This window comes from Ixodes scapularis, unplaced genomic scaffold (genome assembly GCF_016920785.2).
Source record: "Ixodes scapularis isolate PalLabHiFi unplaced genomic scaffold, ASM1692078v2 PGA_scaffold10__122_contigs__length_95168666, whole genome shotgun sequence".
NCBI lineage: Eukaryota > Metazoa > Arthropoda > Arachnida > Ixodida > Ixodidae > Ixodes > Ixodes scapularis.
Window position 1 is genome coordinate 17,456,242 of NW_024609836.1, and position 26,320 is coordinate 17,482,561.

General features: G+C 49.2%; 1 protein-coding gene across 1 annotated transcript; it reads left to right on the top strand.

Moving 5' to 3' along the window:
- Positions 1–24,301: 24,301 nt before the first annotated feature.
- Positions 24,302–25,923, top strand: LOC115316555. The gene is made up of 5 exons (XM_040212582.1): positions 24,302–24,337; positions 24,429–24,799; positions 25,196–25,402; positions 25,669–25,744; positions 25,804–25,923. Exons 1-5 carry the CDS (start codon positions 24,302–24,304, stop codon positions 25,921–25,923), a joined length of 810 nt encoding a protein of 269 aa, XP_040068516.1.
- Positions 25,924–26,320: the final 397 nt, after the last annotated feature.

Genomic DNA, 26,320 nt, shown 5'->3' on the forward strand with positions numbered 1-26,320 from the left:
TTTTTTAATGCTAAAATTCCACACTGTAAATATACGTACTTTCCGTCATAATGTTGTACTGTTCAGTCCTCTCCCCAGAGCGCAATCGCTCTCGGTGAGGAGACAACTGACAGTCACATTGGCCACTTTACGATAGGAGCTTACTGTTCAGACCAGCGTTCCAACATGACTTGCCGCAAGTCAATCGATTGCACGTGCCTAATTCCTCAAGTGGTCTTAAACTTCTTAATGTAAAGCGGAATGTCAACCTGCGACACCCCGCCTCCTCCGATCACGGCCCGACCAGCGGCATCAATGCCCGACAGTTTACGTCATTTCATCTTGATGTTACACGACTCATACGCGAGCACACGGTCACATCGGCGATAAATCCAGTCTTCTGTTCACAACCCACAACATTGCCATCACGATGTTGCTGCTATGTTGCTGACACGTAAAAATACAGAACCACGTTGGACCGCCGGTTGGCACTCGGCATCTGTAAACAGAACCGAACTCAGCACGGAAGGCAACCAGGCAGCAGGCTGCAAAACCTGCCTGTCTTGGACGCAGTTCCTGCGATTTTCATTAGGGTGACCCCCCGTCCCGCGACTCGCGGGACTGTCCCGCACTGAGGGCTCGTGTCCCGCATCCCGCAAGAAATACGAAAATCTTTTAAATGTCCCGCATTTCACATTGTCGTAACGTTCACCACGCAAATTATGGCGCTTCGAAAAAACGGGCCACGGGAAACGAAAAGGTCGCTGATAAACGTGTGAATCTCGATGGTATGCAATTTTCTATCCAAGCACTGCGGGAAGCGACCGTTTTTGCGGGAGACAGACGCGTATGCCGTTCTACCTCTTCCCTTGATGGCAAGATATTGCAAGCAAAAACTGCTCGCCAAAAGTTGAAAAATAAACTATTGCAATTATTTGAAAATCATACTTTCTCATGCGAAAGGGTTGTTGTGGAAAGCTTTTCTTTTTTTGTCTTTTTTTTTTTTAGTGAAGGCCGCCACACAAGGCAAAAACCTGTAACTCACAACGGTCGAAAAAACAGCAACATAACATTCTAACTTTGTGTAGGATCATTTTAGTATAAGAGTAAGTATCGACAGGAAAGAACAAGTCGAAAAAATGTGTAGTGTTTCTTATTTCCTTTTGATGCATTGGGGTCTGGTGCAATCGATATTTATGTTTTCAACTTAGACACTTTTAATAAAAAATGTGCCATTACAATTAAACAAATATATATCACTGTTAGTGAAATATATTTTAGCTTAATTGCCGCACAGAATTTTCAGGTGCATAATATGCTTTCGGACAGCAGAGGATGTCGGGATGTGCGTGTTGGTGAATTTGCTTTAATACTTTTTCTTTAGTCATAAAATACCGTCCTTCTCCTCCTCCTCTGAATGAAATGAAAGATTGAGGGAACACCGTTACAACGTTGATGCCGTCATATCAGGACACCTCGGTGTGCACTGCCGGGATTGTGGTTGTACTCCGATTTTCCCAGACTGTACAGTACAAAACAAAAACAGAAACAAAACCACAAGGGAAATACTCGAAACTCGAGAAATTGCTAGATTAGGGCTGCAATGTGTCAGCGCACCCTCTTTATCGTTATTCGAAAAAAAAATTGCAGTTTCTTGACCAAGCATGACAAGTTTCGGTTGGGTGCCGATGAGTGATGCAGGAATTTTAGCGTTTTTATGTTGTTTTTTTTTAAAGATTTTTACGATGTGTATTTTATATCTTCCTAACTTGTTTGTGTTGTTGCCGGTAATATATACCGAGCTGCAGCGGAAATAAAGTTCAGTTGTAAGTAGCGCTGTGTCTGTGTCTCCTTCTATGACCGTTGTCCTGTCGCGCTTTTTAATCACTATGAATCACCAACTCGCCCAACTTTCTACCCTCGTCAACTTTATATCTAATATATCGGGCCCTTTTAAATTTGTTTCGTTGCAACCAAGCTTCTTAGTTTCACTCATCGCTGTGACTGCCTGCTGGGCTCGAGCCCTGACGTTCTTCATACACCGGAGAATGATACCTCCCCCCCCCCCCCCCCCCCCCCTCCGAGGTATTTGCCCTCTTCGGTGCCTTTACGCCTTCGTGGAACCACGGCACGAGGATCTGCAAGGTCCTGCGGTCTGAGACTCAAAGACAAGCGCGCTTTTACAGAGAGTGCCTGCGTATTCGTCTCCTCGGCGAGAGTGGATCATCTACGGGTGGGAAAAAGTAGCGTGAATTTTCTCGCTTGGTGGACAGCACGACGGACTTTCTGTGGCAGCGGAACCTGCTCTACCTTCGAGCAGGCCTACCAAAGAGGCCTCCAACTGCGGAAGGGTCGGTCCACAAGATGGGAGACGTCAACCTTCCTGAACAAGCGCAGCGGATCCTGAGTCTTGGGCCAAGGTTCGCCGTCGAACCTAGGTAGACACCTCCTGAACTTTTGACACTGATGATGCAAGTGTCTGGACGGGCCCCAGAGTCTGATGTAGATAGATGCATCTCAGAAGGCACTGATGTTTTGCTAGAGTGTAAACCCACGTTGAGTAATCTCCCCTTAAAAAGTACAGTTACATTTCTGAGAAAGAATGCCTTGTCGCTACTCCCAGCAGATAAAGAGGGTGGTTTCGCAGTAATGCCGAAGGGCATGTTCATGTCAAAGCCGTCAGAGTCAATTGAGTTCACCTTCGTGAGGCGTGATGACGTAGCGCAGCAAAGAAGAAACTCGAAGCACGGGCCATGTGCAAAAGATTAAATTTGGGAGGACTCGCCCCAGCCATTGACAAGAGCAAAACACTGAGTTTTAAACTGTTTTTTTCGGCCAAGACACACAAGATAAACTGCCCTCTGCCAGCAATTGTCTCGGAAAATAGTACCTGGCAGAAAGCCCTAGCAGTCTTCCTGCAATCCAAGTTAAATCTCCTGACTATAGATGACCCCTTTCGGGTTACGAGCTCGGAAGATGTGATAGATGCCTTGACAGCTCCTCCCAACAAGAGCGTCTTGGGTTACTCTGTTGACATTAAGGATCTATATTACTCGATCCCCCAGGATTAGTTGCTGTCTTGTGTAGAAGATACAATAGATAAGCATGGTGTGGTGGCATTCCAAAATGAGGCAGGACTCAGTGTAAGCAGTTTTCTTGAACTCCTGGCATTTTATTTAGGGTCTACGTTTGCCACGTGGGACGAAGGCACTTTTATTCAGAAGATGAGTGTGCGTATCGGTTCCCGTATAGCACCGGTACTTAGCGACATTTTTCTAGCGGCCCTTGATCGGATACTGGCTAGCAAACTTGAGGGTTCTAGGGTTGTAAGCATTTTTAGATTTGTGGACTAATTTTTTCGTCCTCTTGGAATGCAGCTCAGATGTCTTTGAGGAGCTGGTGTCCGTGACCCTGTCCACTTTTAGTGACTGTCTAAGGCCCCTGGTGCTAACACATGAAGTGCCGGTGGGGGGTTCCATTAGGTTTTTAGACCTGTGGCTTGACTTCCGACCGGGGCATGTATGTTGGATTTATGAACCAAGGGGGAAGAAGCCAATCCTGCCATTCGCGTCGGCGCACTCGAAGCTCGTGAAAAGGGGGATAATAAATCTCTGCTTCGGTAACGCCATAAAGAAGTCGTGCACTCACAAGATTAACGAAAGTTTTAAAAATCAGGTGTCAAGACTCAAGTCCGCTGTGTATCCAGTCTCCCTTCTATCAGCCGTAGCAGAGGACGCTCTCAAGACGTTAAAGAATAAAAATAGGCAGGGAACGGAAGTACAGAGAAAGAAAAAAAAGTAACCAGTGGTCATACCATACCTACATAAAGTGTCCCATAACCTGAAAAGACTGGGCTTGCACGCAGGGGTTAACGTTGTTTTTTCAGCACCTGCCAAGTTGGCTAGTTTATGTAAAAAGGTAAATTTCACCTCAAACATCATACGCAGACCCGGCTGCACGAAAAAGCACAAAACCTGCTTTGTTGAGTGTACAGAAGAAGTTGTGTACTCCGTACCATTATCGTACGGGCGTCATTATGTGGGGCAGACTGGTCACTGCCTAAATGAAAGATTGAGGGAACACCGTTACAATGTTGATGCCCTCATATCAGGCCACCTCGGTGTGCATTGCCGGGATTGTGGTTGTACAACGATTTTCACAGATTGTACAGTACTAAACAAAAACAGAATCAAAACCACGAGGGAAATACTCGAGGCTCGAGAAATTGCTAGATTAGGGCTGCAAAGTGTCAGCGCACCCTCTTTATCGTTATCCGAAAAATAATTGCAGTTTCTTGACCAAGCATGAGTAGTTTCGGGCGGGTGCCGATGAGGGATGCAGGAATTTTAGCCTTTTTATGTTGTTTTTTAAGATTTTTACGATGTGTATTTTATATCTTCCTAACTTGTTTGTGTTGTTGCCGGTAATATATACCGAGCTGCAGCGTAAATAAAGTTCAGTTGTAAGTAGCGCTGTGTCTGTGTCTCCTTCTATGTCCGCTGTCCTGTCGCGCTTTTTAATCAGTATGCATCACCAACTTGCCCAACTTTATACCCTCGTATAATCGCAGTGTGGAATTTTAGCACTAAAAAAGAATAGTAAGGAAAATAAAAAAAAAGGCTATCCTTTTTTTTCTTTTTTTTTTTTGCTGTTTAAATATATTACGGTTTCTGGAGAAACTGCCCTCCAAGTGGCGCGCTGGGATGAGCGCTAGAAGTTTTCGAACTCACCGCGGCGTAGCTCCGTACGTTAACACCTGCCGCAAGTCGCGGCTTTGACTGCATTCAAGTTGATCGAAAAGCGATCCCCGTGAAGCATCACTTCCAGCTGAGTGAATATCCGCTCTACGGAGATTAATTCAAGACCGCAATTGCAGCCGTGCGCGAACAGCACAAATAAAAAAAAAACACTACAATAGAAATACAAGCTACGACGTGCCGTGCGGAGAAACAAACTCATGGCTTCGAACCGATAGGAGCGGCTTGATTTATTAGCTTTCAAAAAATGACGGCATGATCGAGCGTTCACTTTTTAATAAGAGATTCATCCCCTGAGCCATTCAAAATACTCTCAGGGGTATGACATTGCTGGAAAAGAATCAACATGCGGGGAATATTTTTTTTTTTTTGCTTAGACAGTCACTGAGAAATTCCACACGTTCAAAACGACGCGTATAAAAGGCGGAAACGCAGAGCTCGGTTGTAGTGTTCGGGTTAGTGTGCCGTGGAATTGATGTTTGTATGTGTCATGTATGTGCATGCGCTCAATGTATGTTCGCCTGATGCTTGTGGTATGCGTAATGTGTCTAAATGTGTGTATAGCAGAGGTTCCCGAAGCGCAATGGTGACTTGAGGGAATAAGAATATTTTTGTAGAATATGAATTAGGGTGGTACCTAGCGCCACCTAGCCTAGCCCATCTGGTGGCAAGCGATTTAACCATCTTTCACGCTACGCGATAAACCGCGGTTTCGAGTTTGTTCTTTTCAGAGCGACTTTTCGTTTCGCGGATTCGTTTGCCATTCCTCCGTGATGTGCGGTTGACGAAAGCATTGTTACTGGAGGAACAGCAAAGGTAAGTGCGCGAAGTAACTGGGTATCGGTTGTCTCCGTTTAACATCGCAGTGCTGACGACGAGAAGACTGAGTAACTGCTTTCGAAACGTAAGTTTCTGTACCTGCGGGGGGAATCTGGCTTCGGAAATAAACACAGTTCGCGGAGAGCTCGTGTTACGTTTTTATTTTCTGCTCCTCTCATCCCGTACAAAAGACGTAGCTTCCTCGTTAACCCGTATTGAGCTCGATTTGCTCGATTCAGGGTTGCCATAATGAGATGCAGGCGACGGAGGAACTAGTTGCTCTCCTGCTTCAGGGACGAAAGTTTCTCCCTTTCTAAAGGAGCATAGGTTACAAGACCGTTCCTCTCCTTAGGGAGGACTATCGATACCCTTTTTTCTAAGAGTGTATGAGACTCGAATACCAGCCGATGCTCCTTAGTGTCCCTGACCACACCGGCTGACGTGGTCCATCACATTGTAAAATAACTCATGCGATCTTTAAGAAAAACTGAATCCACCGATTGAAATGTATAGGCTGAGGGTTCGACAGCATGGTGTCCGGTGAGATATTGAGCCGGATTCGCGTCAGGAGAAGCCGCCGTATTTGGTTGCAATTGCAACATTTAGTTTTATTACATTGCAGGGACTGTGAAGTACCCCGTGGATGCTGGGCCATCTCCAGACAGGACAGAAGAAGAGATACTTGATGACATGCGGAAAGCAGCACAAAAGGATGCCATTGTTCGTGATGTGAAGGGCCCTTCTCAACTGATTAATTTGAAGGGGTTTGACATTGTGTGGTCGCTCTCTCCAGATTACACGCATTGCGTACTCCTGGGTGTCTCGAGGCAGTTCACAGAGCTATGGCTTTCCTGCCCTGGCGAACCATACTACATTGGAGATCCAAAGAAGCTTGCTCTAATTGACAGCAAACTTTTTTAGATTCGGCCTCTACAATGTTTTAACCGCATTCCAAGGTCCCTGATGTTTAGGAAGTTGTGGAAGGCTGCAGAGTGGCAGCACTGGCTGCTTTATTACAGCCTCCCTTGTCGGCGGGATATACTTTCTGCTGCATTTCAAGAACACTGGGCACTGCTTGTGACAGGAATATTTCATCTCCTGAAAGATTATGTAACGCCAGAAAGCAGTCCTTTAGCGACTCAAACTCTCGTTCAGTTTGTTGTTCAAATGCAGTTCCTATACACAAAGGTTGCAATGATATACAACATACATCTGCTCCTTCACCTTCCAAAATGCGTTGTGCACTTTGGTCCCCTCTGGGCACACTTGTGCTTCAGTTTGGAAAGTAACATAGGAAAGTTGTTGAAGCTTGTAACTTCGTCGAATGGAGTGCCCGTTCAGATTGCATCGCGAGTTTCGCTGAAGAGTAAACTGAATATATACAAAACAAATTGTGACATCAAAGATCTTCTTTCTAGAAAGAAACAGCCACTGCATGAAGGCACCAGGCCTTTGGGTAAACCAAGAATAGTGGAAGTATCATTCAGAATAGTTTTTGAGGACAGCACTGGCTGTTAATGCAGTCAGATTCACGAGTATAAGAGGATGGTTTTGAACAACGAAGTGTTTCACAGCAGCAAATACAAGAGGCCAACGGAAACAAGCTGTGCAGCAGTGCGGCTAGGGGATGGAACGTATATCGTGATAAACAGAATAATCTCTTCTCACAGCCGCAGCGGTGAAGTGCAGCTATTCCTATGCTCGCATGAGTATAAGGTGTTGTCTTCATTAACACCAGCTCACTTGAAAAAAGTGGTGCAACGTCCACAAAAAAAAGAATTCAGAGAGTTGATGAACACACGCGTCCATGCATATTCATGGGCTTTCAACGAAACTACTTTTGTTATCTAGTGAAACCAAATGAATGGTGATAATTTTTCTGTCATGCTGTTCCCAGCTACTGGTACAACTTCCATAAACAAATGCATGAAATCACTTGCTGTTAGTGAAGACCTAAGTTTTTGTAACCTTGGCGATTTAGAAAAATGTGTAGTCAATCATGCAAATAAATAGCCCCACGGTAAAGAATACATGGCATACAATACTCTATAGCGAAATCTTTCTGAAACTTGGGGTGCTCAAAATTTGAGAAATATCAAGCATACAAAAATGAGGTCGTTTACAGTAAAGTCAAAGATTATAATGTAGTTTATTTTAGGCTTATAATATGTCAAATATTAGTATGTGGTTCATTTATGTTCATCACAATCCCAGAAAAGTCGAAATCAATGAAATTTTAAAATTTCCACAGCTAGCTCTGCAATAATGTCAAATTTCATTGCCCCATGTTCATTTATTTTCTTAACATTTTTGCGCTCATGCTTTATCTCCGGCATAGTGATTTTTCTAAACGCAAGGGATTTAACCTGTCAAAATAAGTATCCGGTGTCCTAGAAAAATAGCAAATGTAAACTGCGGGCAGGATGTGTACAGCTACCAGAGCTGCTCTTCTGTGGTGGAGGTCATGTGCTACATATTTTGGTGACAATAACACCAGATTTGGAGAGCCATAGCTTAGTGGGAACATCTGTGATTTTTCGCCTGTGTTTTCGAGCTCGCATGACTTTGTGTGTGTGAAGGTCAACGTAAACGACAACCGTAAATCCAAAGGCGCGACATACGCAGGATTTCGGTTTCGTCTTTCTTTTCTCTCAGTGATGACTTTAAAGTGAGCGGCGCGGCTGTGGCTCGAGCGAGAGGGAAGAAGAAGGAGAAACATGGGAGGACGCGCGAGGGCCGTGAAGAACGTCGGTCGGGCAACGATTCGATCTCTACTGTAAATAGACGTTTCTCTTTATTTTTCTCTACTTGATGGAGTCCTGTCAGTCATTTTTATGACCACCAACATTCGCAGACCATCGGCGTTCTCAGTCATCGGGTCCCTGACGCAATCTTAAGAAAATAACGAACCTTCACTGGCGCAGTCGACAGGATTGCGTCAGCGGGCCCCGCCGGCTGGAACGACCCAGCAGATTCAGCGGACAGCGACTCCATTCAACAAGAAGAGAGGCGGCAAGTTCCAGGGCCTCAGCAGCCGGGTTTAACGAAGAAGACTTGGATCGCCGAGACTTCGCGTCGACGCGGCTTCGGAAGTGCTGCAGACCCACAGCCCTGCGAAGCGTATACACGACTCGGACACCGTTATCGGGCCGGACTGTTCCGATCGACAGACTGTGTGTGCTTGCCATAGGAACTTGTCAACCTTCAAGGGTAAGGTGATTATTTTGACTGGTGCCCGCCTTGGAGCTACGCAGTGGGGAACGGCTTAGGCCGGTTACCTCGTTGGTTCGGTGTAGTGGTTCAAACTAGCGCCATCTACGGGAGTGTGTAAATAAACGGGGCGGCTCGAGGAGCTTGCTCAGAGACTGGCCTGAACGTTGACCCGACTACATGTCTCTTTTTGATCCGACCACCGGCCCGGCTCGCGTCATGGGGCCCCGTTGGGCAGCTCGGTGAGTTGCGCCCTTGCCGGCCACCCTCGTCCTTGACATGTAGCTGGACCAAGGGGGATCGGCGCGTGTACCCCCCCTAAAACATAACAATCGGGATGGAGCTAATGATAATGATGTCGACGAGCGAGGTGAACCGTCACCTCAGAGTAGACCAGCAGCGACCGTGGGGACGCACGAGGACGGGGATTGTGGTGGCCGATCGAGTAGCTCACTAATTGAAAGAGAGATTGAGCTCGTAAGAGAAAAAGAACGGCTAGTGCGTCTAGAGATTGAACTAGAGCGAGTTCGTGCGGAAAACAGACCCGGAACCAGTGGAGGCGGCGCAGAACTCAACCTGAGGGAAGAGGTGCTTAGCTTTTCCAGGCTCATGAAGGGTGTCTTAACAATGCCGTCGTCCGAATTGCTCGTACCAAGCTGGTTCGACGGTGTCGAAAATGTAATTGCGACATATGAGGTGCCTGAGCGCCTGAGGGGCTTCCTCGTCCGACCTTATTTTACGGAGCGCATGCGGGCGCTGTTGAATAGGCTGCCTGTCGGCGAAGCGAGCGATTACGGTGCGGTTAAGGAGCGAGTTCTCTTAGAACTCAAACTGTCGCCGGCTGAGTACAGGAGGCTTTTTCTCAAAGCCACTAGAATGGAGAAAGAATCCTGGACTCAGCTTGCGACACGGGTTGAGAGCTGCTTTGAGTATTATGCTCGAAGTCGCTCGATCGACTCTCTTGCGGACTTGCTAGCATTAATGATTTCTGACCGCATTAAAGATTCCTTGCCCGTCGACATGCAGACCTATGTAACGCTAAATGAGACCGGAAAATGGCTTAAACCAGCAGAGGTGGCTGCGCTGGCTGACCGTTTCGACGAAGGCGAGCGATGCAAACAACGCAACAACTCTGCATATGCGAAAAACCGCGAGTCTGAAAAAGAAAGAGGGTCCAGTCCTGTCGGGAAAAAGCATGATAAGGTAGGGCCGGGCTCAATGTCAAACCAATCCAGGGTGAAATGTTTCAATTGCAAGGGTATGGGACATTTTTCCCGTCACTGTCCTAGTAAACAAGCGCGGGACCGAGACTTGAAGAATAACCCCGTGGTGGGTTGCATCTCAACAAATTTAACACCATCCGAGCAGAGTATTAGCGCCGAGATGTTTTGGTGACGCCCTCTTATGGTTTCCCTCCGTGACGTCACGACTGGGATTTGCCTCGCCGTGACGTCACCAGTTGTTATTCTGGCTACTTACCATCGGGTGCGACGACGAGTTCGATGGTGTGTTTAAAAAGCACAGTAGAAGCTAGGAGCCATCGCAATCCGAAACTAACACCGTCAAAGTTGACAATCTGACAGTGCTCATATGCCCGTGGTTTGGCCAATCGTGGAAAGCTGACCGCAGCGACGCTTTTGGCCGCGCACATCGCTAATATCTTAGGACATGAATGTCAATCAGAATGGTACGCGCGCTGATTTGCGGAGAGTGGAGGTGAAATACGGCCTGAGGATGGTGCAGGCTATTATCGATTCCGGAGCGGATGAGTGCCAACCCTCACGACTTGACGTTTAACATCGGGTGCTACAAGAACGACGTTGCGGGCAAGCTGAAACGGGAGACCTTCGAGACCATGTCCACCGAGCTGCTAGCGCGTGCCGAGCGTACCATGGCGTGGGCGCTGATGGGGGCCGGGCTGCGGCCGATAAACGTGGGGTCGGTGGAGCTAGTCGGGGGCGGTACCTGGGTGCCGGCGGTCAAGCAGCTGGTTTGCAAGGTGTTCCGACGGGAGCCCCCAACGAGACCGCACCAGGACGAGGTGATGGACCGGGGCTGCGTCCTGCAGTGTGTCTTGCTGTCACCCATCTTCGAGATGCGAGACTTTGCGGTGGTGGACGCCCAACTTTATTCCATCGAGCTGTGCCACGACCCGGGCAAGGGATAGGACATGCGGGCAGAGGTGTTTCCCCGCTGGAACCAGCTGCCCTTCAGCAAGATGCTCACCTTCTACCGGAGCAAGCCCTTCAACCTCGAGGCCAAGTACCCGCAGGAGGCAGCGGTGCCCCACGCGCACCTGCAGCCGGGCGGCTTCACGGTGAACAAGGTTGTCTCCGCGGCCGGGGGCGAGGCGTTCGGGATCAAGGAGAAGGTGCGTCACTACCTGCGGGGCATCTTCTCGGTGGTGTCCGCCTCGGCCGTGGACCGCAAGCCCGACGGTCGGCAGGCAAGTGCTGGGTGTGCAAACGATGGCTACCTAGCGGTGGCGGGGGCGGCGACTGGCGAAGAGTGTTGGGACCGCGGGGGTTCTCCGGGTAGCGTCACGCAGGGCCAGGCCAGGAAAGGAGCAGCGGGCAGGCTCCCGTCCAGGAACATGACGAGACGGGAGGGTCTCTCGCAACGAAACTTTGTTTAATACATATGTACAAAGTATTTACAACGTCCGAGAGCACACCTTGCGGCCTCTCGTTTGCTCTTTTTATACAGTTGCTGTTGATGTTCCCGCGGTTGGCAGCCAATGGTGGCCGAACTGCCAACGAACGTCATGTTCAGGCCCCGCCCCCACTCATCCTCTCGAGCGCGCACACAGATCCACGCACACCCTGCAGCGTCGGACGGGCTTCCTAATCCGGCGCCGGGGCATTCTTGACCTCGATAAGCCGCGCCAGGAGTCGGTGACGAAGGGTCCGCTGTCAGCTCGTGAGACGTTGACCGTGATGGAGATGATCCCCTCATTATGCGGCGTCCTGCCTCGGGAAAGGTTTAGCGGGATAATCCGCAAGTGGCGCCGGACGAAAACTTGAGCCGAACGTACTCGGCCGGAAGTCCCACCGCCGTCGTCGTCCCCCGGAATCCTCTCCCGGTAGGGCAGCTGGTTCATGGATCGACTGACCCCCGCAGCCAGAGAGAAGAGTCCGGCTCAGCTCCGCTCCCAGGTGTGGCGGCGTCCACGCGGCGCCGGGCGACGTGTTCTGTCAACAACGGCTCAGACGGCCGGTCGCCGATCCTAAATGCGAAGGCCAAACCCCGCCGGGTGGACAAGAAGGGGAGGCGAAGGAAGGACGTGACCTTCGCCAAGGCCTATCGCAACAACAGGGAGGGTCTGGTCCGGGGCTTTTCCGTTTTCACAACAGCTCCTCCGCCGCTGGGAAGAGTGTCTTGAAGGGGAGCAGTCCACACTGGTCCCCTGAAAGACGCGGTCTCACGGCAAGGCTGGCGACTGAGGTCCAGGCTGGAGTCAACTCTGGGAAGTGACAGTAACGCAACCCACAACACCGAACCAGACTCCGCGCAGCCGAGCGCCCAGCCTTCCATACCTTCAATCCGCCAGACCACTCTCAGATGTACAAAACCATAAAATTGTTCTAATAATATTCGCGTAAAACCCGTTCCCTCAAAATATTCACTTTTCCCGACCGGTTGCGTAAGCCAGACAAATTTTGCCCTCACCCTTGCATAAATCAGGTTATACACACCGCTCATCAGTGCCCACTTTGGCCATCAAAAGCTTCGGCTAAGGCCATCAGCATTGCCATTGAGTTTTCCTTTCTTGTACTTCACCTCAAAGTTATACTGCTGAAGGGCTAAGCACCATCGAAGGAGGCGGCCATTCTTGTGTGACATGTTTTGGAGCCATGTTAAGGGGCAGTGGTCCGTCTCAATGACAAACTTAGTACCCGCGAGGTAACATGCTAGCTTTTGAACGGCCCAGACGAGGCAGGCACATTCCTTCTCAGAAGCACTGTAGGCCTCTTCACGGGTAGTGAGTTTTCGGCTAATGAAAAGCACAGGCCTTTCCTTCCCCTGATCGTCGGTCTGACTCAAGACTGCACCGATTCCGCGATCGCTGGCGTCGCATTGCACCACAAACGTTCTGGCATAGTCCGGTGAGCTTAACACCGGTCCTGTAGTGAGAGCTTCCTTCAGTAAGCTGAACGCGCGTTCTTTTGCGTCATCCCACGTCACTATTTGCGGCTCGGTTTTTCGCAGGGCGTCAGTAAGCGGGCTTGCCACGTGAGAGTAGTCTTTAATATAATGCTGGTAATAGCCGGCAAGTCCCAAAAAAGCGCGTATGTCTGTTTTAGTTTTGGGACGTCGGTGTTCCGCTACAGCAGCAACCTTAACCTCCGAAGGTCGACGACTGCCCTGCCCGATCACATGGCCCAGATAGCTGACTTCAGCTCTCCCAAGCTGGCACTTTTCTGGTCTAATGCTAAGCCCCGCTTGGCGAAGCCGGTTCAGGACGGCACGTAAATGTCCCATATGCGCCTCCCAAGAATCAGAAAAGATTGCCACGTCGTCTAGGTAGGGAAGTGCGAAATCACTAAGATCCCCGAGAACACGGTCCATGAGGCTGGAAAAACAAAACGGGGCGTTTTTCAAGCCGAAGCTCAACATGACCGGTCGAAAAGTACCCATCGGGGAAATAAACGCGGCGTACCGGCTGGCTCGCTCAGAGAGGGGGACCTGCCAGTAGCCTCGTACGAGGTCCAGAGTCGAAATAAATTTAGCCGCACTCACCACTTCTACCCTTTCCTCGATATTTGGGATTGGATATGTTTGGTCTCGCGTGATGCTTTTCAACTTTCGATAATCGATGCAGGGCCTGGGGTCTTTCCCCGGGGCCTCAACGAGGATCAGTGGTGAGGTGAAGTCACTTTCTCCGGGCTCAATCACTCCGAGTTCTAGCATGCGCTTAATTTCGGTTTCTATGATATCCTTTTGCCTCCTCCAGGCTCCTTGCTCGTACTTGAGCTGTCGGTCCGTGGCTGGTTGTGGTGGGGGTCCTGGAGTTTTCCCCCTCCTAGCCTCGAAGACCGCTTCCTCTTCTTGAAGTGGCGCTCGTCGTGGTTGCCCTGACGCTCTCTGCAGGAAGCGTTGCTGCCAGAACGTACAACGCTGAACCGGCGCTGCCTTTTCTTCTTTCGTCTCGGTCGCTGGTTCGTGTCGGCATCCAAGTTTTCGGTCTCGGATTTCCATGCCGCCAGCACGACGACGTCTTCAGGTGCACTTGTGTCGGGTCTGTTTGGTCCCGCCCGGGCTCCATCGTGACTCCGGAGGGTCCCTTGCCCGCGCAGCCGCCGCCGGTTGCACGTCCCCTGGGATGGCCGGCTTGGGGTCTCCCGTCCTGCAACCTCGATGACGACTCGCTGTGGGACGCGTACTCGTCGACGTTCTCCGGGCACCCGGACTCCGTGAATGGTCTAGAATCCGGGCTCCGCAACCGCACCAGGCAGGATTGGTTAATCTCGTCGAAGGAAATCTCAATCACCTCCCTCCTGGTGGGCCGCTTGGACTCCTGTGACGGCGCCGTGGACTTATCCTCAAAGCCGCACGGGTGCCGATCAGAGCGGTCAGGATCTTGGCTTGATTGCTGGGCCGCTCTCCCCGGCATCTCGGCGCTGCTCTCCATGAGCTGGCTCGACCTCCCCGGCGTCGTCTCCGTCTCGGCGTCGCCTTTGTCATCCGGGAAGTCGCCGCTGGACGCCCGAAGAGCCTTCTCTTCTTTCCCGTGATCCCAATCACTTTCAGCCTCCCGCAGCTCGGGCGTTGGGGAGGTCTTGCGCGGAACGGCGTCGGTCTTGCGCAGAACAGCGTCGGTCGCGTCGGAGGAAACATGCTGGTTTCCGGTCACCTCGGTGTCCCCAGCTTCTATTTTCCTCTTTTCCTGACACACCACTTTTGTTGCTGCTTCCACGTCACTCTCACCGTCCCGCCGCTCGCAGTTCGGGTCGGGCTTGCGAAGAACGGTGACGGCCGTGTCGGGAGAAAGACGCTGGTCTCCGGTCATCTCTGTGTCCCCAGCTCCCACTTTCTCCTTTCCCTGACACGCCTTCCCTGTCACCCTTTCAACGCCTGTTGTCTCCCGACGAAAACACTCAACCTCCCGCGCTTTCTTCGCGAGCTCGAGCTGCTCGAACTCGTAGTCGAGCCGCTCCATTTCGCGCTTATACTCGCGCTTCTCGAGCTCCCATCTCGCGGTCTCGAGAGCCCTCTCGTCGGCCCACTTTCTGCGCTCCTCCCGCTCCCTTTCGCGAACCTCCTCCAGAGCCTCTGTGAACTCCTCAAAGCTGACGTCTTCGGCCTGAAGGAGCTTTATAATGTGCGGTTTTCTTTTAGTATGCCCCAAATCGATTCCTAATTCGGTACAAACCTGTACCAACTCGTGCCAACGAAATGCCTCTAGACTCATGATCTAGCTTGTGTTGGACCCCCTTTCTCACAAAATGCTCGCGCTAGAACGGTCACACAGTCCTTCTAACAGCGACTATCTCCAACCCCCATAGCAAATTAAACTTAGAGCTAATGGGTCTGGCAGATTGAGAAAGAAAGGGCCGGGCACTCACCCACACAGAAGTCATGGTCCGGCGAAGTCGATCCCGCCGCTGCCATCCAGTTGTTGGGACCGCGGGGGTTCTCCGGGTAGCGTCACGCAGGGCCAGGCCAGGAAAGGAGCAGCGGGCAGGCTCCCGTCCAGGAACATGACGAGACGGGAGGGTCTCTCGCAACGAAACTTTGTTTAATACATATGTACAAAGTATTTACAACGTCCGAGAGCACACCTTGCGGCCTCTCGTTTGCTCTTTTTATACAGTTGCTGTTGATGTTCCCGCGGTTGGCAGCCAATGGTGGCCGAACTGCCAACGAACGTCATGTTCAGGCCCCGCCCCCACTCATCCTCTCGAGCGCGCACACAGATACACGCACACCCTGCAGCGTCGGACGGGCTTCCTAATCCGGCGCCGGGGCATTCTTGACCTCGATAAGCCGCGCCAGGAGTCGGTGACGAAGGGTCCGCTGTCAGCTCGTGAGACGTTGACCGTGATGGAGATGATCCCCTCATTATGCGGCGTCCTGCCTCGGGAAAGGTTTAGCGGGATAATCCGCAAGTGGCGCCGGACGAAAACTTGAGCCGAACGTACTCGGCCGGAAGTCCCACCGCCGTCGTCGTCCCCCGGAATCCTCTCCCGGTAGGGCAGCTGGTTCATGGATCGACTGACCCCCACAGCCAGAGAGAAGAGTCCGGCTCAGCTCCGCTCCCAGGTGTGGCGGCGTCCACGCGGCGCCGGGCGACGTGTTCTGTCAACAACGGCTCAGACGGCCGGTCGCCGATCCTAAATGCGAAGGCCAAACCCCGCCGGGTGGACAAGAAGGGGAGGCGAAGGAAGGACGTGACCTTCGCCAAGGCCTATCGCAACAACAGGGAGGGTCTGGTCTGGGGCTTTTCCGTTTTCACAACAAGAGGCACCCCCGATCCAGGGTGGAGACCCCGAAAAAGTGGCCGAGGGCGAACCTGTCAAGAAGGAGGATTGGCCCAGCCCAAAAGAGAAGCAGGCCAAGGCCACTGAGCTTCCGGTGGAGGGCCGGGTGCCGCAGCTGAGACCCTTCGAGATGGACCAGCTTGTGGAGCGCGAGCTCCACATGGCCCAGACGGACCGCATAGAGAAGGAGCGACAGCTTTGTCAAAAAATGGGTTTTGGTTCGTCGGATACGCGAACCGAAGTTTTGGTATTTTTTCAAATGGATTGTATACTTTAAGTTGGTGAGTTTTTTGTTGTTTTTTTGGTGTGACTGAACGGGCAGTTGCGTGTTTGGGAAAGTAGCCTGGCCTAGAGAGAGCCTATGTTCCGCATACGCCTTTGCTTTTTTTTTTTGTTTTTAGATGCACGTTCCTGTCCATACGATGTAAGTCTTAAGGCACTTTTTGGTAGCAACGGGTGTTTAGAGCCTTGGCGGGCACATTCAGAATCACCTTACCAGAGCGAAAGTGACCAGTGTGTGACGGGCGGACATTTTTTTTTCTTTTTGTTTGTGTGATAATTTTGTGACATTGAGGCCCCAAAATTATACTTGTTAGGGAGGTGTGAAGGTCAACGGAAACGACAACCGTAAATCCAAAGGCGCGACATACGCAGGGTTTCGGTTTCGTCTTTCTTTTCTCTCAGTGATGACTTTAAAGTGAGGGGCGCGGCTGTGGCTCGAGCGAGAAGGAAGAAAAAGGAGAAACATGGGAGGACGCGCGAGGGCCGTGAAGAACGTCGGTCGGGCAACGATTCGATCTCTACTGTAAATAGACGTTTCTTTTTATTTCTCTCTACTTGATGGAGTCCTGTCAGTCATTTTTATGACCACCAACATTCACAGACCATCGGCGTTCTCAGTCATCGGGTCCTTGACGCAATCGTAAGAAAATAGGGAGTTTTAGAATAACGTACGCAATTTTAGCGCACGCTAGCGCTAAATTTAGCGCTTGTATTAGCGAACGCGGCGCGAGAGAGTTTTAGAATAGCGTTTCTCCGCCGCGACGCAAAAGCCCAAGCATCTCGCGCTTGCGACGCCACCAAGATACAGTAAAAATTTTTATTTCACACACGAAGTGATGTAACTTCAGAAGAAAACGAGTTTTTTGGTCCAGAGTAGCATTTTAATTTGTTTAAACATGAGAACGCGACGCGAGCGGTTGACCGGTCGTGTCCGCTTGCGTCGCCTCGGCAAGAGAGGTCTCGTGTACTGACCTTCGCACATCGTTTCTTCGCCGTGAAATGTTCGCGCGTCGCAAGCATCAAGTTGCCGGTGATCGCTGCCAAACCGAGTACATTGTCGTCCCGTATTGAAAATTGCAGTCGCCAGAATGCCGCCGACGTCGCACTCACGACGCCGCCAAAGCAGCCGCCGACATCATCCTGGAAGCCGCCATTTTTTTTTTTAACTCTGCTCGTCTTGGCTTAAGCCAACTTCTCATCACGAATCCTCCTTGGAGAAGCGCAAAGACTCTTTGCGTACGCACGCTATTTCTGAGAAATAGCGCACGCTAAAATTGCGCACGCAAAGCGCGAAACCTGGTTTCCGTTCGGAGCATGCGCAGTGGCGACGACGCTATTCTTTGCGCGCGCAAAGCTTTAGCGTGCGCTATTCTAAAACTCCCAACTGTGTGTTCAACCGGCAGCAAACCTGCACCCACGGCATTATGCTTTACTATTCCTTCAGTGTGTTATCCTGAAGTTAACTTTTCGTGAGCTTTCTGTGTAACCGTGTGTATGCTGTGCTCGAGATGTGTATATCTGCATTTATATCCATTAAATTTTATCAGTTATACTTGTAGTTGTGAAAAATAATTGGGCCCCTCGGCACAAGTTCATTTTTTGCCATATTGTCTAAAATATGAATATAACAGAAAAAAGCTGCATCATGCAGCTTTTTTCCTCGGTCTCCCTCCGTCATACACTTTTGACGGAAAATAAAACATATTATTATTATTATTATATTCTTAGCTCCATCCTGGTAGACTGCTGACAGCTGTTATGGGACGAGTTTTATTTCTAAGAATAAATCGTTAAACACTGCCACCCTTAGTCTTCACATCTGTATGAAGATTGTATTTATTTGTGACCTTTTTGAACTAAATTGTTTTTTCAATGGTACCTTTTATTTTTGTTTCGATTACTGTTTCAAGAATGAAACCTATTATCAAAACTCTCCCATTTGTCCTTCGCCTCTCTACATACTGTAAATGACTTCTTTTTCTCGGGCTTAATATTTCCCGATTTAGGCCAAAACTGAAAATTTGGAATAATTTGCGGGTTCTGATTTTTGCGACGCGGTGGGATCTCAATATAGATTCCAATGTGCTTAAATTTTACCGAAATTGTTCACGGGACCTGTCTATTGCGAAATATATGCCATTCGCGAAAATTAGGTCGTTTAGAGCAAACATTTTTGACTGATAGAGTAGTAAATCATTAGTACCCTGGCTGAGTACTTTTAACTGGAATGGTGTCTGCAACTCCACGTTTTCAGAAGCCTTCAAGCGAAATTTGTGTATCCCAGCTGAAACTGGAGTTGGTCGAGCTGGGTCAGTACTTCTCCAGCTGGAATTTGGGAACCCCACTTGGAATATTTCCAACTCCCCCCAAATGGATTCAGTACTTTTCCAATTGGAATGTTGACAACTCCAACTGGATCCAGTACTTCTCCAGCTGGAATTTGGGAACTCCAGTTGGAATGTTTCCAACTCCTTAACAGTATTCAGTACTTTTCCAATTGAAATGTTTCCAACTCCAACTGAATCCAGCTGGAACTTGACGACTCCAGCTGGAAACATTGTTTTTCCAGCTGTTTCCAACTGGAACCATCTTAGTTTCAGTTAGAACCAACTGGTCCCAGCTGGAACCAGAGGTTACATTTTTGCCTGGTTCCTTTAGTAGACCGTTGAGGAAGTGTGGGTGCAGTACATTGTACTCGGTTTGAAAAAACCAGAAAGGTGGGCATCGATCACCGGCAACTTCACGCTTGCGACGCGCGAACATTTCTCGGCGAAGATCAGTACACGAGACCTTTTTTGCAGAGGCGACGCAAGCCGACACGACCGGTCGACCGCTCGCGTCGCATTCTCATGTTGAAGCAAATCTAAAATGTTAAACTAGAACAAAGAAACTTGTTTTTTTCACAAGTTACGGCATTTCGTTGTGAAATGAAAATTTCGACTGCATCTTGATGGTGTTGCAAGCGCGAGATGCTTGGGCTTTTGCGTCTCGGCGGAGAAACACTATTCTAAAACTCTCTTGCACAGCGTGCGCTAACATAAGCGCTAAATTTACCGCCAGAGTGCGATAAAATTGCGTACGTTATTCTAAAACTCTTTAATACCATAAACACGTGTAGCGGTTTAGCGGATTTAGCTGCAGGGCTGCAGGTGCCACAAGGGGCCGCGTTTACTTTTTCGCTGCAAGCGGGCTAGCTGCGCGACCAGCCACATTCGAGTACATCCGGGTTATTCTAGAGGCGCAGATCACAAGAAAACAAAACGAGGCAAGAAGTGCAACGCCACTGATCTCTACGAGAATTACTGGATCACGCGTGCCGTTCCCGCGAGTGAAGCCACCGGACGGCCATCTTGCTGATACACGAATTGCGGTTTTGCTAGTGTTTCAGAGGATGGGGGGCAGCGTGCTGAAGATACGTTTTCTACTCGTGCGTCGTCATTCGCCCTAGGAGTTCTTTATGACCCAGTGTAACCGGTGAAACTTTCCGTTGAGAACACGTGGAAATTTTGACGAAAGCAGAGTGCCGCAGGAGAAAGGCACAACTCGTCGATATCGAGTTTCGCCGTTCTCGCGGCGTGATCAAAGCTTCCTTGGTACGCCTAAGTGCTGCGTCTCTGTGCCTTCGCATGCTTGGATAACGACCAAGAATAGACGCCGTGTGGATGTGTTTTGCAAGTGCAATGTACGTGAAACCGTATGTGTTGTGTTTAGCCTAGCTGAGTATTCAGGCGACAACAACTGGCAAAAACAACACAAGAAAAAAGATGGCCGCCCTATTGTAGCCATCACACCACGCTTTCTATAACTGTTTTCTTCATGCCTTTGTTTCTCCAAGTAGACGAATAAATTCCAGTTAACAAACATAAAGAATGGCGACGAGTGACCCCACCAAGACTTTGCGCAGGCCATGTTTGGCTTCAAAGAAAGCAAGTTGACGATCTTCAAAAGGCCAGGTTCACGTCGTACAAGACGAAGACGAAGAAGCGGAGTTTCAATTGTTGGCACACGTCGATGGTGGGAACGGAATTAACCCTATCTGGCTGAAACCAAAAATTGTGGGGCAAACCTTGGAAATGGATATGAACGCGAGCTCCAAGTGCTCGCTCCTGCCAAAGACTCTATACGAGAAGCATCTCTCACACATGACACTGCAGGGAGCGCCAGTGCGTTTTAACACTCTAACAGGCGAAACCTTTAGTCCACAAGGCGTGGCTGCAGCCAAAGTGACATTTGGGGAGTCGACTGGCCAGCTGCAGCTGTACGTTGTGGACACACCAGGACCCCCACTCTTCGGAAGAAACTGCACCAACCATTTCAACGTTCTGGAGCTTTGGGATGTGGCGAAGGTGGACAACCAACCTGTACTATGTTAGAGGCAGGACCAGCTGGACAAGACTTGCAGAGTTCAAGGATTTTTCTGATGCCAGCATTGGAAAGCTCAAGGATTTCAAACTGACGCTGCACTTGAAGAGTGAAGCTCACCCCAAGTTCTGTCGCCCTCGTCAAGTCCCTTATGCCTTGAAGGAAAAACAGACCACTGAGCTAGACCGCCTGGAGTCGGAAGGCATATTGACAAAGGTCAATTACAGTGATTGGGCTATGCCTATTGTGCCAGTGGTGAAGCCAAATGGAACTGTCCGCATTTGCGGCGACTTCAAAAGCACAATCAATACCCGCCTTGTAAAAGAACTTGTTGTTGGGCAAGTTGGTGTTGACTGTATTGAACCATTGTTAAAAGCGCTAAAAAAACGTACACAAGATAGAAGCCCCGTGTTGTCTTCTATCTTGTGTACGTCTTTTTAGCGCTTTTAACGATGGTTCAATACAGTACCCACCTAGTAGTGGACCAGTATCCGCTACCCCGCATTGAGAACATCTTTGCAAGGCTGTCCGGTGGAAGAAAATTTTCCAAGATTGACCTCCGACAAGCCTACCTTCAGGTGGAAGCGGACGAGCAATCGAAGCCACTCCTAAACATCAACACTGAGAAAGGACTGTACCAGTAGAACAGGAGGATTTTTGGAATATCACCTGCTCCAGCTGTCTGGAAACGAACGATTAACCGGATCCTCCAAGGAATTCCAATGTGTCATGCGACACAGGATGATATATTGGTCACTGGCGGGTCGGAGGACTCGCACCTGCGAACAGCTCTCTGCAGCGCTTAGGAGACTTCACGAGTATGGACTTAAAGCCAACCTGCATAAGTTCTCCTTTTTCCAGGACTCTGTGACTTACTGCGGCGACAAACTTGACGTAATTTGAAGGGAACGGGTTTGCTCAAGACTCAGTACAAAATCAGGGCTGTGGTGGAGGCTCCAATGCCCAAGTTCAAAGCTTAACTGAGGTCGTTCCTCGGCCTTATCAACTATTATAAAAAGTTCATTCCCGACTGTGCTAACCTCCTACGATTACTACATGCGCTCCTAGAAAAGACTTCCATTTGGAAGTGGACCAAGCAGCGTGAGCTGGCATTCAAGCAAGCCAAGACAATCATAGCATCAGACACCGTGGTTGTCTACTATGACCCTAAGTTGGAGATGCGTCTTGCCTGTGACGCAGGACCCCATGGACTGGGAACTGTTCTCTCACATGTGATGCCAGATGGAAGCGAAAGACCCATCGCATTTGCTTCAAGTACACTGAAGACATCGGAGAGGAACTAGTCGCAAAATAGACAAAGAGACTCTAGTCTCTAACCATCGTCTAAGGAATCCGGAAATTCCACGCATACCCATATGGAAGGCACTTCAAGCTGATCACGAATCATCAACCACTCACGGGCATCTTTAGCCCAAGCAGCAGCATACCAGCAATGCAGGCGGTGCGTATCCAAAGATACGCACTATGTCTGGCTGGGTTAAACGACGAGATTGAATACCGAAGGTCTGAAGACAATGCGAATGCAGACTCCATGTCACGTCTTCCCCTACCTGTTGCGCCAGAGGACAAGCCGGACGAAGCAGAACTCTCTCGCATGACGCCAGTGGAGACCCTTCCCGTGACTGCAGAAGTGATGCAAGCGAGTCAACGCGACTGCATCTTGTCAAGAGTGTATTTTCACGTCCTGAACGGCTGGAACACTTGCGATCAAGATGACGAAATACTGCACTTCTACCGACGAAAAGACGAACTCTCTGTGCATCAGGGAATAATCGTGTGGGGGATCAGGACAATTATTCCTGTTAAGCTACGGGAACCCATCCGGCAGGACTTGCACACAGGACATCAAGGCACTGTGAAGATGAAGACACTTGCACATTCCTTTGTGTGGTGGCCTTCCATTGATGCCGACATCGAGGCTATCACCGAAAAGTGCAGCGGGGCTTCCGACAAAGCAACATGCCCTTTAAAGGCACCACTCCATCCTAGCGAGATTCCCAGTGGATCATGGCGTCGTGTCCACGTGGACTCCGCAGGACCATTCTTCGGCAAGATGTTTCTCATTGCAGTTGATTCATTCACAAAATGGCCAGAAGTCTACGTCAGGAGCTCTGCGACTGCAGTACTCACTGCCGGCGTCCTTCTCGACATGTTGGCACGGAACGGACTTTCTGAACGTGTTGTCACTGACAGTGGTCCCCAATTTGTGGCAGGAGGATTTCAGACCTTTCACAAGGAGAATAGCGTGCGACACACATTCAGTGCTCCCAGACTTGTACGGTACTCATTACAAGTAATCAAATTACTTGTAATTGATAACTTTTTGAAGTAATTTTGTATTCATTTGATTACTTTTGTTTTGTAGTAATCACAAGAGTAATTTGATTACTTTTAAAAGTAATGGAATTACTTGTAACCATTACTTTTTTCCTTACCGCCCCCCCCCCCCCCCCCCCCTCGGCCAACCTAGTCACCAAACACGAGACGTCTTCACTTTATCAGCTTCTAAGCTTTTGGAATCAGAGAGAATAAAAGCATTGTTGCTGAGCTCTACGAAAGGAGGTCACGCTCTTTGTCTGGGCAGTTCGCAGAGTGGTTTGTTGGAACTTGGATTTCGACTCGGTTTGTCAGGTTCGGGTTCTCGACAAAAGCCTTTCATTGCGAAGTTCGATGGTTAATGTAGAATGTTTGTCTCTATTACCTCTTCATGCGGTCCACCCCTCTTATATATTAAAAAAAAGAACTCTAAATCCTGGTCAAAGCACCTCTACATTCTTCTGCCTCCAAGATAACCAAAGCCATGTAATGTAAATGCTAAGGTGTGACTATAAATGTGAGCTCTAAGAATTCATATCCTTCGGCAGAAGTGGCACCCACTGTTGGATAATTATCTTAGTGGGAAACTCCAGGAAAGAAAAGGCGCCAGACGGAAGAAAAGGGGAGAAGCTTCTTTGTACTAACTTAGAGCATTAAGCCACAAAGAGCGCAAAAGCCATATCTCCAGAGCTGAATATAGGTCACCATAGCTCAGTGGAACTAACACGATCTAGCGTCCTTAGTACGCACTTCAAGAAATATTCGAGCTCGCTCGGAAATTCGGAACGGGTGGATCGAGATTATGAGTAATTTAGCGCTTCTGTTACAACCAAGGAGGGATGAAGGCGTTCCCGGGTGAATAGCTCGGAACTTCTCTTAGAAACTTCACGGCTATAAAACTCAATGTTTCAGTCGTGTTTTATAGAGATGGCTCATGCTAGGAAGGTCGGTGACGCCGTGTCTCCGTGGCCGCAGCTGGCAAGCTTGTTTGTGCTGAAGGAAAAGCGAGGTGATGGCAACCTCACATTTCAGTGTTAACTTTGTAAGCCTAAAGAAAAGCTCCTGTCTTGTTCCATGGTGACGAACTCGAACCTGCGGAAGCACGTAAAGGTACGTTTTATTAGCCGTGCATGTCCGCTGTATGCGTGTTTTTTTTTTTTTTTTTTTTTAATTTATGTATTAATCACTATTGTTTTTTTAGAGTCAACACCCCGGGAATCTGGCTGACTTTGAGAACTCTTCGCGGAAACGGAAGCTGTCTGAAGCTGCTTCAACGTCCACGCCGAAACAACTTACCCTCAACTTTGCAAGCGGGCGGGTGCCTCAAAAGCAGCTGGAAACCCTGATTGTGAATTTTGTTGTAGATTCCCTGCAACCTTTCTCTGTCGTCGAGGCTCCCAGTTTCGTTAAACTTGTGGATACCTTGGCCCCTGAAAACACCGTACCAACACAGAGAATGCTGATGGCGAGAATCGACGAGAGATACGAAGAGATGAAGACAAGCCTGCGGAAAGCTTTCGGCGAGGTTCCTTACGTCACTGTGACTGCCGACTGCTGGACGTCGTTCCGACGGTAAGCCTCTTTAAAATAACATCGTGTATTCCTTGTACGTTCTTGTCGCATATCCAGAATGTTCGTTTCAAAGTTATATGCATGGGTTTGTATTTGCTGGTCTCTGTATTTAAATATAAAAGTCTCCTCATAGAAGCTTTTTGGACTCTCACTTAAAAAAAAAATAAACCAAGAAATGAGTTGTCGGGAAAACTTCGTTTTTTTTTTTGTTTTTTTTAAATTAAATTCGGTGATATAAAAGCGCTGATACTGCTAAAATACGTAACTAGTAGTTTAAGAGACATAATATGCCCTTAATGTTCAGTCAATACCAGTATTGTCTACTGGGGATTAAGCTGGCGGGTTTTTGTTTTCTCAGTACAGTTTATACAAAATATTTGTTTGTTTCTTTCGCAGGTGCTATCTGGCAGCGACAGTTTCTTGGCTTGAGCCGGTTTCCCTGAAGAGGAACTCTGCAGTACTGATCTGCCAAAGAATGATGGGCAGGGTCACGCACGACAAGATTGCAGACCTTCTTCTGGAGGTTTTCAAGGAGTACGCCCTTCAAGAAAAAGTCACCAAGGTCGTGACCGACAATGGATCCAATTTCGTAAAAGCCTTCAGGTAATATTTGCCGCATACAGTAATAGCGGCCTGTTATCTATTGATCAAAATTACTGATAAAATTCCAAAAGCGCTTGCTTAGAACATCAGCACCATTCCACGCATATATCTGATCATGACAACAAGTAGACCCACTTTGTGAATCCAATATAGCGTTCAAATTCCACCAGCAAAGTGTATCTGCTTGTTGTCGTGGTTCAAACGTTCAAAAAGTAAATGCAGGTTGTTCGTTTGGGTAACTATTATTTTCTTCATTTATAACACAGGGTGTTTAGTGAGCCTGTTCAGCCTGACGACCTAGAGCCCTCGGAGCAGGACGATGAAGGCCTGGAGTTCGTGGAGGTAGCACCCCTGCTTGAAAACGTGAACCAAGGAGAGGCCCGACTCCCCCCTCACCATAGATGTGCTGCGCACACCCTAAATATGGTGGCTACGATCGACGCCGGAGCAGCGGAGCGTCACGAAATCTTCTCGAGACCTTTTCGCTCCATTTTGCGGACATGCCGCGCCTTGTGGAATAAGCAGGGACAGTCGGCGGTTGCTGCCGAGACCATCCGACGCTTCTGTGGGAAGGCATTAATAAGGCCCGTAGCCACGCGGTGGAACTCTCTCTACGATGCGCTAGAGTGCGTGCACAAGTTGGATGCTGAGGGAAAAGACTTCGACGGGTTATGCAGGACCTTACAAGTTCCTCCCTTCCAGCGTCCACGTGACCTACTCTTCATAGAAGAGTACTGTAAGGTGAGAGTGCCATATCTGTCATTTCTACGTTTCACAAAAGGAGGTTGAATTTATGAGGAGGGATCTGCGTGTCAATACCGTAAACAAAACATCCGTACTGTTAACCTTCCCCTCTATTGCATTTGCAGGTCATGAAGCCCCTCGCCTGTGCGATTGACGTGGTTCAAAGAGAAGAAC